Source organism: Mizuhopecten yessoensis, unplaced genomic scaffold (genome assembly GCF_002113885.1).
Source record: "Mizuhopecten yessoensis strain PY_sf001 unplaced genomic scaffold, ASM211388v2 scaffold10969, whole genome shotgun sequence".
Taxonomy (NCBI): Eukaryota; Metazoa; Mollusca; class Bivalvia; order Pectinida; family Pectinidae; genus Mizuhopecten; species Mizuhopecten yessoensis.
The window spans coordinates 778,976-795,614 of NW_018408812.1; the positions used below are offsets into that span (position 1 = coordinate 778,976).

General features: G+C 41.3%; 1 protein-coding gene across 1 annotated transcript; it reads right to left on the reverse strand.

The window, feature by feature from the left end:
• Positions 1-3,132: 3,132 nt before the first annotated feature.
• On the reverse strand, positions 3,133-15,979 carry LOC110464162 (the record flags this gene model as incomplete). The annotated part of the gene is made up of 4 exons (XM_021519235.1): positions 3,133-3,557; positions 9,456-9,649; positions 13,504-13,591; positions 15,484-15,979. Coding segments are annotated over 4 exons (1,053 nt in total), but the record flags the coding sequence as incomplete, so codon positions are not given.
• Between the last annotated feature and the right edge of the window lie 660 nt (positions 15,980-16,639).

The following is a 16,639-nucleotide window of genomic DNA, read 5'->3' on the forward strand; positions in this document are numbered from 1 at the left end:
TAAAGAAAAGTAATGATATTTACAAGCCATTCAAGTGCATTTGAGTCCAAAGTTACGCATAATAAAGACAGTAGGTCCGGTATATGATTCAATTTAGTACCAGTGACTACCGCTAGAGGCCGTCTGTGTGAAATCGACATTTATGAATATCTGAGCTCATTAACTAAAGTAATACCAATAGCTGGCGGCTAACGCCTTAGCTAAAAATGACAAACTTGCCCCGGTCTCCCGATTGTTATGTCGGTTATGGTATGTTATGTCTCATTAGAGCTTGTGTTTTATTGTTATTCCTCGACTAGCCGACTTTAAATAAAGTTTATCTTATCTCATTCTGAAAGTTGTATTCTGAATCAGTAAATATCAGAGATCAACAAAAGCTACGCTCTTTTAAGGCTTTGCCTTTTCATATTAACCCCGAAGTCGCACCATTCGTATTAACAAACTGAGGTGTTCGGGAAGTACTTGAGTGCCAGAATTCACCAAAGAAATGTGGTTTAAAATAAAGGATAAATTGTATGTTTATCTATTTAAACAATGAATAAAAATTAACAATTAACTTCACGAAAAAATGTTACTACCTCGTTAAAGAAAACATAATCAAGGTAGCAGAGTACAGTAGCGTACGGTGGCCATGGGTGATATTTTTATACAATGAATAACCCCTAAAATATAACATGTATCAAAATTTAAAAAAAAAATCAGCACTAAAATTGGCATATACATGATGAAGTGGACTATGTGGGCTTCATAATTTTTCAAAAAAAAAATCGAATTTGGTTTGAGACTACAATTTTGGGCATTTACAAATCTGTGTCTACACAACAAAAGCTAGCTTTTCATGTAGTCTATTTTTGTACTCAGCACATGTGTAAATATTGTGAAAAATCCACCGGAATGACCTATGCTAAAACGTGAGTATTTCTGTTACCGAGTAGGCGATATTTAATTTCAGACAGGTTTTAAGAAAAACAATTCTACTTGCGGGGGTCAAATTCTGGGTTAAAAATCATGATTTTTTGCATATTTTGGTGTTTTTTGATGTGGTAACCATGGTTTTCAGAAGTCCCAAATCTGGGGAAATCACTTTTTGAAAAAAAAATGTTCTTTTAAAAAACACCTATTCAAAATGTAGTTTATAAATATATACATATATGTAGGTGTGTTGTGCAGGATGAATCCGCTATCCATGTTTATCCGAGACATGCCCTTTATTTTTAGGGTCAAGCCATTTCTACTGTACTCTGCCACCCAAGGTAAATGGACCGCAATCTCTACCAAGAGTTACCGTTCCTAACATTTGCTGAGTGTAAGGAAAGACAACTCTGGGTAGAGAGGCTATAATCGCATAGGGGAAATCCACTTCCAGTTTTTTGGTTTCCGATTAGTATCCCTTCTATGAATAAGACTTTCAATGTTTATTTATTTTTTCGTAGGCCATTGATCTAAATGCTGTTCATGTAAAGTTAAGGACTGGCAGTGAAAACGTCCCAAGCTCAACACATGCAGGTTTCCATATGTCCCCATTTTCAAATATTTTACTTTCGATCAAAAATAATTCTGTTTAATGCATCGCACCATATGATTTTTATGGAATGCCTTTTCTGAAAAGGAATAAAATATTGTATTATAGTGACACTGGTTCATCTTTACCTTTTTTAGATATGACAATTAATTGATAAAAACCAAAGAATACAGTATATTTAATTGGTTTTGTGTCAGCCATATGCCCTCTATATATTTCGGTGTTTCCTATGAATTATCTCCCATATTTGAAAAACATATCGGACGGCTTCAAATAGAAATCCTGGTAAAGTAATGTCAGAGGCAAATCTAGAAAGAAATATAATTTGTTTTAACATTAAATGTGTTTAAGTCCTCTACAAAAGTAGTCCAAACGAATCACATTTAAGAGTTGCATTTTTCAGAATCGTATTCATTAGAATTTGTTTAATATTTAATGAAAAATGAACAAAAACGAAAGCAATCTTTTACTTTTACTACACCTATGCAACTATCCGTGAGGTATAAATGCTGAGATTCAAAATGAGAGATGATTACGTTGACAAGGGAAATAACTCTAAATCGGAATTATCTCTTTCTTTTAAGAACTTCATCTTCTTTGCGTTATAACTGATGCAGTTGTACACTTTACCTTGGCCTATGTAGACACATTCAGGAATGTATAAAGCTTTTGGGAGAAAGTTACACGTGCATTGTCTATCTTTGTAGAATTGGCTAAATTAGCACAAAATGTGATATGAGCAATCTAATTAAAATGATATCTTCACATCGCTCCCGTTTACTGATATGTCGCGTTGCAGATTTAACAACATGCCATAGAGGGTCACGTCAGAGGTCAACATGAATGTGTTATCGTATTTATAACAAGCCAATCAAAACGCGACATAACTCTTTCTTTCAACCAATCAGAAAGCAGGACCTGTAGCATTTAATGCAGACACCTCGTAGCCCAAAATCCACCTTTTCGTCTGGTCCAGTGATAGTTTGAATATTGCGAAGCCTGTCATTGGTTAATTTTAGTTTCAGGTTGTTAAACTTTTAACGACAACATCACCAGAAGAGGAAGTCTCTCTTATTTCAAAGCAAAATCCACAAATTGTACAAATGTTGTCTTGTAGATAGACACGGCGTGGTGTCATGGCGCCGCCATTTTCGATGCTCATTTGACACCTCTCGGTCTTTTATCATAGCAAGTGTGTTCCAAAATCATTACATCATCACTTACAGAAATGCGTAAGCTCTCATCTGATTGGTTAATGCAAAGGTCGCCTGAACATGACCCTCTACGGGATGTTGTTAGATCTTCAACGCGACATATCAGTAAAATGGAGCGATGTGAAGATATAATTTTAATTAGATTATGATATGAGTAACAGACCTGTTGAATTCTCGTTAATCGTACAACTCACTTTGCGTTTGAGTATGCATACACTAACTGGTTTTAGATACGGAGTCCCCGAATACATGTATTCATTGACCAGTCACCGTTAATCGTGTATCTTTAGACATTTTAAAGCCGGTATTTTGTATCATATCCGTTTGATATATAATAAGCTGTCGCATGACGTAAAATTATTATCACGTGACCAATAAGAGACTATCAACACGACGTTCCACAATGTGTTTATGTGACTATATACATTACAAAACAGTGTGAACGTTTATGACATCATATGCGAACAAATAAAGGTTTTTGTTCTGATAAAATAAAGAATACTTTAGGTAATGACGTGTCCTGTAAAAATCACGTGGTACGCGAGATCACATTACACAACATCTGTCACGTGGTTTCGATGTTCGACTATTGTCCGCCCTGTTTCCGCTCCACACACCAATGTTCCGACACCACGTCACAATAAATTCGTCCACTTCCACACCGTAGAATATTTCGATGTCCGATAGACTCAATCTGGACACATTAATAGGCATGCTCGACCTCGTTATGGCGTCCAGCACTTCTTCCTCTATCTCCGCACAATCTATGGCATCCCCAAGGTAGTTCCGGGTAGCTAACTCTAAGTTTACGGTTGGCAAAGCTGAAAGGAATCATAACAAGGATTTATATTTACCTGACAAGATCAATGCACGTTTCTGTTAACCATCCGAGTCTAAAAGACTGAAGTGTAATTTAAGTGTACAGATGACCTCCAATAGTCGTATAACGTGTTTCAATTCACCGACAATCTGTCGCTCTGTCGTGACGACCCGACCAGTCTACAGGTACTAGCCTCGTCAGTCAATACACCTATAATATAATCAAGATTGCTAACTCCGTCACCCTAGTAAAATTAAAGAAACAACTATTTTCCTGTCGATCTAGACTGCTCCCGGTGTCATACTATGAACGGTTATGACAAAATCGCATGTTTTCTGGAACTGAGTCATCTTACTAGGGGGACGGAGTCAGCAATCTTGATAATATTATAGGTGTATTGACAGACGAGCCCAGTGCATGTGATCAGTCGGCACGACTGACTGTGTCAATGATCAAAGAAAATAGTAAAATTAGCCTCGTTCCTAAAAAAACAGTATTACACAATGTATACACATTGAGTCAGATCAACTGCTGTACCTGAGGGGAAACGGATTTTGCCCCGTACACAAACATAGTAGAATCCCTAACTTTGAATAAATGTTGCAAACATTTACCTTTCAGAATTTGGGTACGATCAATCTGAAATGGCTGTAATGCATATTGGAGCCTGGAAGATGACGAACAACGGACAAGCCCCTCTCAGACATAAACATTTACCAAATGGGGAAAATCTTTGTATAATAGTTAAACCAATAGCAATTATATTTACACTACGTCAAAAGATTTTAAAATATATGCAAATTGTTTCTTAAATCAGGGGAAATTTAAGTTAAAACACTTATGTCAAAATGCCTAAAATGAATTGCCCAATACCGCGGTTCCGGCCTTAGTGATGGTAGGGGCCGAAAACATGGAAATCGAAATCGGTCCAATCTCCTATGAAACTGAAGGGTAGGTGCATAAAACTCCTTAATTCACGAATTGCAAAAGATATGGTCAACATTTGACCCCCACCTCAATTTCTTTAAAAAAATCACCATATATAGACGCATAAAAATGATCAATAACTGCATATGTGATTATTCATTATTACTACTGATAACCGTAGTGGACCTCCTTGCATAACACCAGGTTGAGTGACGGGGGTATCCTTACGATATGGCAGATAAATGTCACAGACGAATTATTTTGAAAATGAATGAAGAAAGTGTATAGTGTATAAAATTACTGTTATTTTGATACGAAATATGTCATATTGATTTACATGAGGTAAGCGTAGTGATACTTTAAATAGAAACACATGCATAACTTTTAGAAAATTTGAAATATACCCATTATTGTGAAATTGTCTACATTTTATACTTCTTAAAAAACTGTTCATATATATATACTGTCTACAGAATCATTATTATGTAATATCAAAACCGGTTAAATACTTTTTTAACGTGCCAAATATGGCTAATGCAAAATTTTACATAATCATGGAGATTTGATTATCAGGGTTTATTATGGTAAATACCAATACATGTTCTGTTTTTGTATCAAGCCAAAGCATTATATTATACTATGCTTGTTTTAAAGTTATGTGCAGCAGTGATAACTCATAAATATGTATTCATAAAATGTATCGGTATTTACCATTATAAACGATGATAATCAAATCTTCAAATGATTATGTTGAATTGTGGATTGGCCATGTTTGGCATGCTAAATAGTATATTACCAGCATTGATAAAGTAGCGTACCCGAGCGACATGGGGTCTAAATATAATTGAATAGATATTACTGTTCCAGGGAAGTATATAATTTCTGTCGTTTGAGGAACAAATTTGAACGAAATTGCTTTCTCCTATGGGAATACGTGCCACCAGGTGGCGCTGCTCGCGGGTTCATGATGCACGTGCATATATAGTACTTGGTCGTTCAAGTGACCACGCTCGTAGCGTATAGACGTAGCCAGATATTAATTTTTTGGACACTTTAAAAGTATGTATCGGGTTGCCTGATAGAAGTCACGTTAAGTAGTCGTGTTTCTATTTACGTGGCGAAGTTGTAATTGAGACATTTCGGACCGTGAAGCGGTATGGGCCAGTGTAGCCCGGTCAGATTATGCAGTAATACAAGTTACGCAGTAAATACATGATCGTTCATGTGTACACATAACTTTCGTTTGTATAAGGTTTATGTTATCGAAATTACTTCTCATATTGGATGTAGGCCTTTGGTATATATGACAAGTTGATGTTTGAATTTATTGTATATTATTGTGTTAAATAATTTTTGATGATGAATTTCATTTGTAATATTTGACACCCCACGAATATCAGTCAGGACCATTCAGTACGCGGTGTGGTCGCCCCGATTTGACACCCCACGAATATCAGTCAGGGCCATTCAGTACGCGGTGTGGTCGCCCCGATTTGACACCCCACGAGTATCAGTCAGGGCCATTCAGTACGCGGTGTGGTCGCCCCGATTTGCCACCCCACGAGTGTCAGTCAGGACCATTCAGTACGGTGTGTGGTCGCCCCGATTTGACACCCCACGAGTGTTAGTCAGGACCATTCAGTACGCGGTGTGGTCGCCCCTATTTGACACCCCACGAATATCAGTCAGGACCATTCAGTACTCGGTGTGGTCGCCCAGATTTGACACCCCACGAATGTCAGTCAGGGCCATTCAGTACGCAGTGTGGTCGCCCCGATTTGACACCCCACGAGTGTCAGTTAGGACCATTCAGTACGCGGTGTGGTCGCCAAGATTTGAAACCCCACGAGTGTCAGTCAGGACCATTCAGTAAGCGGTGTGGTCGCCCCGATTTGACATCCCACGACTGTCAGTCAGGACCATTCGGTACGCGGTGTGGTGGCCCCGATTTGACACCACACGAGTGTCAGTCAGGACCATTCAGTCCGCGGTGTGGTCGCCCCGATTTGACATCCCACGACTGTCAGTCAGGACCATTCGGTACGCGGTGTGGTGGCCCCGATTTGACACTCCACGACTGTCAGTCAGGACCATTCGGTACGCGGTGTGGTGGCCCCGATTTGACACCCGACGAGTGTCAGTCAGGACCATTCAGTCCGCGGTGTGGTCGCCAAGATTTGAAACCCCACGAGTGTCAATCAGGACCATTCAGTACGCGGTGTGGCCGCCCCGATTTGACACCCCACGAGTTTCAGTCAGGACCATTCAGTACGCGGAGTGGTCGCCCCGATTTGACACCCCACGAGGGTCAGTCAGGGCCATTCAGTATGCGGTGTGGTCGCCCTGATTTGACTCCCCACGAGTGTCAGCCAGGACCACTCAGTACGCGGTGTGGTCGCCAAGATTTGACACCCCACGACTGTCAGTCAGTACCATTCAGTACGCGATGTGGTGGCCCCGATTTGACACCCCACGAGCGTCAGTCAGGACCATTCAGTACGCGGGGTGGTCGCCCCGATTTGCACTTTAGTAATGTGTTCTTGTTGTTCTTGTGTCAAATAGACAATATTGGCACAAATGTTTATTATTCCGTCTTTGCGTATTGCAGAGTTATCTTCTTGACACCCCACGAGTGTCAGTCAGGACCAGTCAGTAAGCGGTGTGGTCGCCCTGATTTGACACCCCATGAGTGTCAGCCAGGACCACTCAGTACGCGGTGTGGTCTCCCCGATTTGCACTTTAGTAATGTGTTCTTGTATATATGACAAGTTGATGTTTGAATTTATTGTATATTATTGTGTTAAATAATTTTTGATGATGAATTTCATTTGTAATATTTGACACCCCACGAATATCAGTCAGGGCCATTCAGTACGCGGTGTGGCCGCCCCGATTTGACACCCCACGAGTATTTGAAACCCCACGAGTGTCAGTCAGGACCATTCAGTTCGCGGTGTGGTCGCCCCGATTTGACGCCCCACGAGTGTCAGTCAGGACCATTCAGTGCGCGGTGTGGTCGCCCCGATTTGACCCCCCACTACTGTCAGTCAGGGCCATTCAGTACGCGGTGTGGCCGCCCCGATTTGACACCCCACGAGTATTTGAAACCCCACGAGTGTCAGTCAGGACCATTCAGTCCGCGGTGTGGTCGCCCCGATTTGACGCCCCACGAGTGTCAGTTAGGACCATTAAGTACGCGGTGTGGTCGCCAAGATTTGACACCCCACGACTGTCAGTAAGGACCATTCAGTACGCGGTGTGGTGGCCCTGATTTGACACCCTACGAGTGTCAGTCAGGACCATTCAGTAAGCGGTGTGGTCGCCCCGATTTGACATCCCACGACTGTCAGTCAGGACCATTCAGTACGCGATGTGGTGGCCCCGATTTGACACCCCACGAGTGGCAGTCAGGACCATTCAGTACGCGGTGTGGTCGCCCCGATTTGACACCCCACTACTGTCAGTCAGGGCCATTCAGTACGCGGTGTGGTCGCCCCGATTTGACACCCCACGAGTGTCAGTCAGGGCCATTCAGTATGCGGTGTGGTCGCCCTGATTTGACACCCCACGAGTGTCAGCCAGGACCACTCAGTACGCGGTGTGGTCGCCCCGATTTGCACTTTAGTAATGTGTTCTTGTTGTTCTTGTGTCAAATAGACAATATTGGCACAAATGTTTATTATTCCGTCTTTGCGTATTGCAGAGTTATCTTCTCTTGGGAAAAGGTATTGATTGTTACGTCACTTGTTTGTGAGAGTAACGTCATCAATTTTTGAGAAAACGACGTAATTTTCTCACACAGACCAATGACGTAACAATCAATACCTGCTACCAAGAGAAGATAACTCTGCAATACGCAAAGACGGAATAGGAGAACTTGCGTAAATGTATCGCTTTATAAGGCATAGAAGATAGTATGGATGTGAGAGAAAAAAACCCAAGACGTATGATAAACATAGAGGAGAAAACACCATTGATAAATTATGAAACATGACAGCAAATTTTCTAGCACAGTTAAACAACTTAATTTGTAGTTCAGATTATAGAGCATTTATACATTTGACTTGTCCCATATTCGTAAGCCTGCCATGCTAGACAAATCCGCTTAACGTTTTAAGTCCTAATAGATTAGCGTATCCATTTTACGTAAATAATCTAATACGTACGTCTTCTTTAAACGTATTAACACAAGCTTATTGACTCCAAAGTTAACAAATCGTGTATTAGAGAGTCAAATCCGACGACTTCACGCTTAGTCGATTAATCTTAGTGCAATAAATATTGTTTAGAATTACGAAATATACTTAGTATCAAACTACACCAATAATATCGTGTCTGAGTGTCAAAAATTCTCCAGACCTAGATATACCAAACTTCACCAGTAGTCGCGTACCTGAGTGTCCAAACATCCTCCAGAACTAGATATACCAAACTGTCCAAAAAATCTCCAGACCTAGATATACCAAACTTCACCAGTAATCGCGTACCTGAGTGTCCAAACATCCTCCAGACCTAGATATACCAAACTGTCCAAACATCCTCCAGACCTAGATATACCAAACTATCCAAACATCCTCCAGACCTAGATATACCAAACTGTCCAAACATTCTCCAGACCTAGATATACCAAATTGTCCAAACATTCTCCAGACCTAGATATATAAAACTATCCAAACATCCTCCAGACCTAGATATACCAAACTGTCCAAACATTCTCCAGACCTAGATGTACCAAATTGTCCAAACATTCTCCAGACCTAAATATGTAAAACTATCCAAACATCGTCCAGACCTAGATATACCAAACTTGTGTCTGAGCATACCAAACTTATCCAGTTATCTTGTTGTGTCTTAGCATCCAAACATTCTCCAGTCCTAGATGTACCAAACGTCATCAAAATTCTTGAGAATGACATATGAGAAGTAACTGGTAGGCGATTTAAGAAACAGAAGGTGTATATATGATCCTTACCTCGTTGATTGAGTAAGAACTGATAGGCGGGTATAACGGACTGTGGGTCCAGTAGATGTAGCTTAACAAAGAGAGCGTTCATCTCGCGGTTATATTTCTCTTCTGAAGTCTGGCCTCGCACGATCTTGTATTGCCACATCGCCGTCCACCGGGGTTCCATGATGTGCGAGAGCAATTTCTCCGCCCAAACGTGACTGGAAACAAAATGGCGGATGAAGTGAACACAGAGAACAAATTGAAATGCAATTCTGAGCCAGGAGCGTTCACAATTTGTTTCATTTATAATGCGGTGTTTAAGAGATTGCACAGAACGCAATGTAAATGAATTTAAGCAGAAATAAAAATGGCGGGGTGGTCGGTTGGTGCAATGGATAGCGCACTTGCCTTTCGCCAATGCGGCCGGGGTTCGATTCCCCGATCGGACGTGAAAAGGTAGGGGGTCACCTGCCCGACCACGTGGTTTTTCTCAAGGTACTCCGGTTTCCTCCAACAATATGACCTCCCGCGCATTTACATCCGGGCCAACAAGAGTGATTTATACAAGTTGAAATAACTTGTTTCAATAATTGTTGTAAAATAAATAAAGTTTATTATATTATGTTATTGTATCTTACCCTCTGCTTTCGATAAAATCCATCATAACATAACAATACCTAGGACGTTATTTCAATTTTCTCTTTGTCCTTTATAAAATCCCTCTGACAAATTATCTCTATGACGTCATTCCTTACTTACACTCTGTCCTCGGTAAAGTCCATCAGACACACCCCCAATACGTCATTCCTTCCTTACACTCTGTCATCGGTAAAGTCCATCAGACTTACCCACAATACGTCATTCCTTATTTACACTCTGTCCTCGGTCAAGTCCATCAGACATACCCCCAATACGTCATTCCTTACTTACACTCTGTCCTCGGTAAAGTTCATCAGACATACCCCTAATACGTCATTCCTTACTTACACTCTGTCATCGGTAAAGTCCATCAGACTTACCCCCAATACGTCGTTCCTTACTTACACTCTGTCCTCGGTAAAGTCCTTCAGACATACCCCCAATACGTCATTCCTTACTTAAACTCTGACCTCGGTAAAGTCCATCAGACTAACCCCCAATACGTCATCCTTACTTACACTCTGTCCTCGGTAAAGTCCATCAGACATACCCCCAATACGTCGTTCCTTACTTAAACTCTGTCCTCGGTAAAGTCCATCAGACATACCCCCAATACGTCGTTCCTTACTTAAACTCTGTCCTCGGTAAAGTCCATCAGACATACCCCCAATACGTCATTCCTTACTTACACTCCGTCCTCGGTAAAGTCCTTCAGACTTACCCCTAATACGTCATTCCTTATTTACACCCTGTCCTCGGTAAAGTCCATCAGACTAACCCCCAATACGTCATTCCTTACTTACACTCTGTCATCGGTAAAGTCCATCAGACTTACCCCCAATACGTCATTCCTTACTTACACTCTGTCCTCGGTAAAGTCAATCAGACATACCCCCAATACGTCATTCCTTACTTACACTCTGTCATCGGTAAAGTCCATCAGACTTACCCCCAATACGTCATTCCTTACTTACACTCTGTCCTCGGTAAAGTCAATCAGACATACCCCCAATACGTCATTCCTTACTTACACTCTGTCCTCGGTAAAGTCCATCAGACTTACCCCCAATACGTCATTCCTTACTTACACTCTGTCCTCGGTAAAGTCAATCAGACATACCCCCAATACGTCATTCCTTACTTAAACTCTGTCCTCGGTAAAGTCCATCAGACATACCCCCAATACGCCATTCCTTACTTACACTCTGTCCTCGGTAAAGTCCTCCAGACTTACCCCCAATACGTCATTCCTTACTTACACTCTGTCCTCGGTAAAGACCATCAGACATACACCCAATACGACATTCCTTACTTACACTCTTTCCTCGGAAAAGTCCATCAGACGAACCCCCAATACGTCATCCTTACTTACACTCCGTCCTCGGAAAAGTCCATCAGACTATCCCATAATACGTCATCCCTTACTTACACTCTTTCCTCGGAAAAGTCCATCAGACTTACCCCCAATGCGTCATTCCTTACTTACGCTCTGTCCTCGGTAAAATCCATCAGGCATACCCCCAATTCGTCATTCCTTGCTTACACTCTGCCCTCGGTAAAGTCCAACAGACATACCCCCAATACGCCATTCCTTACTCACACTCTGTCCTCGGGAAAGTCCATCAGGCTAACCCATAATACGTCATTCCTTACTTACACTCTGTCCTCGGTAAAGTCCATCAGACTAACCCATAATACGTCATTCCTTACTTACACTCTGTCCTCGGAAAAGTCCATCAGACTAACCCCCAATACGTCATTCCTTATTTACACTCTGTCCTCGGTAAAATCCATCAGACATACCCCCAATACGTCATTCCTTACTTACACTCTGTCCTCGGTAAAGTCCATCAGACATACCCCCAATTCGTCATTCCTTACTTACACTCTGTCCTCGGTAAAGTCAATCAGACATACCCCCAATACGCCATTCCTTATTTAAACTCTGTCCTCGGTAAAATCCATCAGACATACCCCTAATACTTCATTCCTTACTTACACGCTGTCCTCGGTAAAGTCAATCAGACATACCCCCAATTCGTCATTCCTTAAGGAATGACGAATTGGGGGTTAGTCTGATGGACTTTACCGGTGACAGAGTGTAAGTAAGTAATGGCGTATTGGGGGTTAGTCTGAAGGACTTTACCGAAGTGTAAGTAAGGAATGCCGTATTCGGGGTATGTCTGATGGATTTTACCGAGGACAGAGTTTAAATAAGGAATGGCGTATTGGGGGTATGTCTGGTGGGCTTTACCGAGGACAGAGCGTAAGTAAGGAATGACGAACTGGGGGTATGCCTGATGGACTGTACCGAGGACAGAGTGTACGTAAGGAATGACGTATTCGGGGTATGTCTGATGGATTTTACCGAGGACAGAGTATAAGTCAGGAATGACGTATTGGGGCTAAGTCTGATGGACTTTACGGAGGACAGAGTGTAAGTAGGGAATGACGTATTGGGGGCTAGTCTGATGGACTTTACGGAGGACAGAGTGTAAGTGGGGGTATGTCTGATGGATTTTACCGAGGACAGAGTATAAGTCAGGAATGACGTATTGGGGCTAAGTCTGATGGACTTTACCTATGTCAGAGTGTAAGTAAGGAATATTTAAATATATTGTAATTACTCATTCCTTACTTACACTCCGTCCTCGGTAAAGTCCTTCAGACTAACCCCCAATACGTCATTTCTTACTTACACTCTGTCACCGGTAAAGTCCATCAGATAAACCCCCAATACGTCATTCCTTATTTACACTCTGTCCTCGGCAAAGTCCATCAGACAAACCCCCAATACGTCATTTCTTACTTACACTCTGTCTTCGGTAAAGTCCATCAGGCATACCTCCAATTCGTCATTCCTTACTTACTCTCTGTCCTCGGTAAAGCCCACCAGACATACCCCCAATACGTCGTTCGATACTTACACTCTGTCCTGGGTAAAGTCCATTAGACATGCCCCCAATACGTCATTCCGTACTTACACTCTGTCCTGGGTAAAGTCCATTAGACATACCCCCAATACGCCATTCCTTCCTTACACTCTGTCCTCGGGAAAGTCCATCAGACATAACCCCAATACGTCATTCCGTACTTACACTCTGTCCTCCGTAAAGTCCATCAGACTAACCCATAATACGTCATTCCTTCCTTACACTCTGTCCTCCGTAAAGTCCATCAGACTTTCCCCCAATAGGTCATTCCTTACTTAAACTCTGTCCGCGGTAAAGTCAATCAGACATACCCCCAATCCGTCATTCCTTACTTACGCTCTGTCCTCGGTAAAGCCCACCAGACATACCCCCAATACGGCATTCCTTACTTACACTTCGGTAAAGTCCTTCAGACATACCCCCAATTCGTCATTCCTTACTTACACTCTGTCCTCGGTAAAGTCCATCAGACATACCCCCATTAGGTCATACACACTTACCCTCGATCCTCGATAAAGTCACGGAGACAAATCCCTAAGACATCGTTCCGCACTTCATCTGGGTACAGCAATGTATATAGGCAAAACCCTGTGAAAATATCATTTCCTGTTATCATAACGCACACGTGCATAAGCTTATAATTTAAATCCTGTGATTTGTGTTAAAGCTAAGGATAAATACTACCTTACACATAATACCAGTGATTTGTGTTAAAGCTACGGATATATACTACCTTACACATAATACCAGTGATTTGTGTATGAGCTAAGGATATATACTACCTTACACATAATACCAGTGATTTGTGTTAGAGCTACGGATATATACTACCTTACACATAATACCAGTGATTTGTGTTAGAGCTACGGATATATACTACCTTACACATAATACCAGTGATTTGTGTTAGAGCTACGGATATATACTACCTTACACATAATACCAGTGATTTGTGTTAGAGCTACGGATATATACTACCTTACACATAATACCAGTGATTTGTGTTAGAGCTACGGATATATACTACCTTACACATAATACCAGTGATTTGTGTTAGAGCTACGGATATATACTACCTTACACATAATACCAGTGATTTGTGTTAGAGCTACGGATATATACTACCTTACACATAATACCAGTGATTTGTGTTAGAGCTACGGATATATACTACCTTACACATAATACCAGTGATTTGTGTTAGAGCTACGGATATATACTACCTTACACATAATACCAGTGATTTGTGTTAGAGCTACGGATATATACTACCTTACACATAATACCAGTGATTTGTGTTAGAGCTACGGATATATACTACCTTACACATAATACCAGTGATTTGTGTTAGAGCTACGGATATATACTACCTTACACATAATACCAGTGATTTGTGTTAGAGCTACGGATATATACTACCTTACACATAATACCAGTGATTTGTGTTAGAGCTACGGATATATACTACCTTACACATAATACCAGTGATTTGTGTTAGAGCTACGGATATATACTACCTTACACATAATACCAGTGATTTGTGTTAGAGCTAAGGATATATACTACCTTACCCACGATATCTGTGATTAGAATTAAGGATATATACTACCTTACCCACGATATCTGGGATTAGAGTTAAGGATATTTGCTATCTTTCACATTATACCTGTGACCTGTATTATAGATAGTAAATGTTATACTCAAACTTACACACTTTACAGGGACTTTAACAGGTTTTTGTTAAACAATTCAGAATAATCAGAATGCTATGTCAATCCCAAAAACCGGGGATGCTAGCTGCTGACACCTATTGTAGTAACCGTGTTCATTTAACTGTTATTTATATTTTAGCCCTTTCCCCCCCTAATTTCGAACCGCTTACTCCAATGGTTAGCTCACTTTCGCTCTCTGTACCTCTGGAATATAGTATAGCAAAATTGAAGGCACGCGGCTAGCTATTTGATTGGTGTCAGGTAAAAAAAACACCTGACCAATCACTTGGGTGACACTTGTCCATTGAAGATTACAAAGGAGCGACGCCCGACTTCAAAGCCAATACGTTTTACCGCTACGCGACCGCGATATTCTTTTGATGCACAGCAAATGATCAAACTAGCCTTCTCGTATCTTCTACAAAGTGGTACACACTGAGCCTTTGATTTTGCCATGACATATTCCTGGGATGCAGAGAGCGAAAGTGGGCGTAACCTCTGGATGATTCTAACACGGACAGTATCGTGGTACAGCATCCCATTCTGACATCAGTGTAACTTTATCTGACTAGGGTATCACAGAAATGGTGGATCGATAGAGAGACAGAGATCCGAAGTATCGCAATGGGTTTTTATCCCTCCAATGTCGTGCCCGTATTCCCGACCGCTTCAATACTCGTTCGTCTCTTATGATCCAGAATACACAAACATTAATAAAATGAAGACTTACAAGAACCCAACCAAAAATCAAACAGACGCATATCCTACCTAGTTTCTTCCAATGAAGGCTGTTGTATAGTTCTTCAAGAACGTCCGCCAGGGCGCGCTTATCAATCATAGAGTGAAACTTGTGATCGTCTTTGTTAATAGAAATAGCCTGTGCCACAAGAGCAGTTCCGAGTTTGTCTACCGGAAATCCCCGAGTGTCAAAATTATCCAATAGCGGATCATTTGTCTCGTGAGGAAAGAAAAGATCATGCACGTGTTTCTCCATTTTCACTTTGTTCAGAAGAAGAGCTCGCGCAGCTCCTGAAACAACATCATTTCCGGTTACATCAAAGGGAGATAACGCCTGCAAAGTTTCCACTGTAAGGCGATCTCCTGGTTTACTTGGTCTTGCAAGCAAACTAAAACTGCTCGTTCTTCGGACAGTACCGGAACCCTTCTTCCTTTTAGAGACATTCCGAAGGGAAGATGAACGCCTGACGGTGGCAACCGCCGTGACTGCCGGGTTCCTCGCCGCCACCTTGAATTCGTGGTGAGTTTACTTTATATCTGCAAAGACATGTAAACATTTATTGAGAAATAAAATTCCAAGTCTCTTCGATAATTTCTTCCGTTTCTTGCGTTCTTACTGAGATTATGGAGGAGTCCGAATATATACAAATTAGTCTAGTGATCATCTATCACATTTTGGAATGTAAAGAAAGCATTATTCTTGGATTCTTGATATTTCAACGTGTGAGTAATACACATATGCTTAACGATTGGGAAGCGCATTTATCACATAACTCTCCAAGTCCCATTACTGTGCATTAGCTGTGTTGTTGGCACATGACGGATCTCCAACTATTACATAAATGACGGACATGATATCCTCTAAGATATGGTATATCAGTGTTTAACTTTATATAAACTTTATTTATTTTACAACAATTATGAAACATGCTATTTCAACTTATATTGATCACATTTGTTGGCCTGGATATTAGCGAGCGGAGGGTCTTAATGAGGGAGGAAACCGGAAAAAAAACACGTGGTCGGTTAGGTGATCCCATAGCTTTTAACGGCCAATTGGGGAATCGAACCCCGGCCGCCTTGGTGAAGGGCGAGTGCGTTATCCTCTGCGCCAATCGTGACGCCACGGTTGTTAATGTAAGGAAACACACTAAACTTGGATACAGTCATTATACACAACGAGGTA